At 35.8% G+C, this 1,885-nt stretch overlaps 1 protein-coding gene across 1 annotated transcript; it reads left to right on the top strand.

Moving 5' to 3' along the window:
• Positions 1 to 429: 429 nt before the first annotated feature.
• LOC138338039 (uncharacterized) lies at positions 430 to 777 on the top strand. The gene has a single exon (XM_069288502.1). It carries the CDS (start codon positions 430 to 432, stop codon positions 775 to 777), a length of 348 nt encoding a protein of 115 aa, XP_069144603.1.
• Positions 778 to 1,885: the final 1,108 nt, after the last annotated feature.

Raw genomic sequence — 1,885 nt, 5'->3', positions numbered from 1 at the left:
TAGTTAGTTTCTAATTTCAAATAGTTAGTTAGAAGTTAGTTAGTTGGTTTGTTAGTCAAGGTTTATATATAGGTTCATATTGTATTCTTTTTCAACTAATTCACAATCAATACAATATACATTCTCTTCTCTCAATCCAGCTTCAAGCTCATGTTGAAGATCATCAATGGTGAAAAATCCATGGTGATAATCTCTTAATGGTATCAGAGCTCTGGTTTCTAATTGTTTCTGTTGCGAAGTCGAATTGTGAGCTTAGTTTTTTTGTTGTTGTTTTCATTAACTGATTCGATTAACAGATTGAGAGGTTGTATTGTGAATTCTCTGTTTTCTTTCTTCTTCTTTCTTTCTGATTGAGGAAAGATATTTGTAGTTGGAGATTAGCAAGTTCTAGTTGTTTTTCGTGTTAGATTTCTCAGACATTCAAACACAATGACTGGTACTGAAGTTGGAGATGTTGCTTCTAGTTCAACTACATCTCGATTGGATTTTTCCAGTCCCTTTTACCTGCATCCTTCAGAAAATGCAGGATCATCATTGTTACCTGGAGTTTTCGATGGTACTGGTTATAGATCTTGGCGAAGAGCAGTCCTCAGAGCATTATCAATTAAAAGCAAATCAGGCTTTATTAATGGAGCAATTGTGAAGCCTATATCTACTGATCCTAACTTCATGCAGTGGGAAAGATGTGATGATATGGTCACATCTTGGATATTGAATTCTTTATCTCCAAATTTGCGTGATAGCCTGCAATATGTGAATAATGCCAAGGAGTTATAGGCAGAGTTGGAAGAAAGATATGATCAAACCAATGGTTGTAAATTGTATCAATTACAGAAGGAGATAAATGAGCTTGTTCAAGGTACTTTAGACATCACTAAGTACTACACGACAATGAAAAAGTTGTGGGAGGAGATGAGCCCAGTCGATATCAATTCTCAATGCACATGTGTGTGTTCTTGTGGAGGTAAAACAAAGTTGCAGAAGGCTGAGCAAGATAGAAGATTGATACATTTTTTAATGGGGCTAAATGAAATATATACGACTGTTAGAGGTAGTATTCTTATGATGAGCACTCTTCCTAGCATGGCTCAAGCTTTTGTCATTCTATGCCAAGAAGAAAAGCAAAGAGAAGTAAAGCCTCATAATCATACAGCTTTGGATTCCACTTCTCTCAATGCTTATGGACAATACAATAATAATGCAGGTTACAAAGGATTCAGAACAAATTATAGTTCATCTAAAGGGGCTGGAACTAGTTCTGGTAATACGCTCAATAATAATGTGTCTAGAGGGAATTCAAGTATCAACAGGTCTGCCTTAGTATGTGACTATTGCAAGAAATCAGGACACACGAGAGATAGATGTTATAAACTTCATGGATATCCATCCAATCCAAAGTTTCAAAAGGGAAAAGGAACAAGTTCTGCAGCAAATATGTGTGCTTCTAATATGAATGCACAACAATCTGAGGCAGAGCTTGAAATGGGAAAGCAGATGCCAATAAACCTATCCAAAGATCAGTATGAACAACTACTCAACATCTTGGGAAGTATACAAACTGTAAATGGAGGTTTTAATTCTGATAATTCAAATAGCATGATGAATGGGGCTGTGAACTTGGCAGGTATACTTGCTTGTTATTCCTCTATAAATGATATAGGTGATCTTTCTTGTGAATGTGTTAAGCTAACTGCTGGCTCTTGGATAATAGATTCAGGAGCATCACATCATATGACCTATGATAAAACCACTCTCACAAATATTAGAACACTTCCTTACCCTTTATTAATATCACTTCCAAATGGTTACAAGGTTAAAGTGACTCAAGTTGGTGATACTTGTTTAAACCCAGTGTTAACTCTAAGCAAAGTGTTGTTTGTACCTA

The sequence above is a fragment of the Solanum lycopersicum genome, chromosome 8 (genome assembly GCF_036512215.1).
Source record: "Solanum lycopersicum chromosome 8, SLM_r2.1".
NCBI lineage: Eukaryota > Viridiplantae > Streptophyta > Magnoliopsida > Solanales > Solanaceae > Solanum > Solanum lycopersicum.
This window is presented reverse-complemented; position numbering and strand designations above follow the sequence as displayed.

What these genes read in the sequence shown, in the direction of transcription:
- LOC138338039 (XM_069288502.1), top strand. Translation starts at nt 430, where the DNA reads ATGACTGGTACTGAAGTTGGAGATGTTGCTTCTAGTTCAACTACATCT.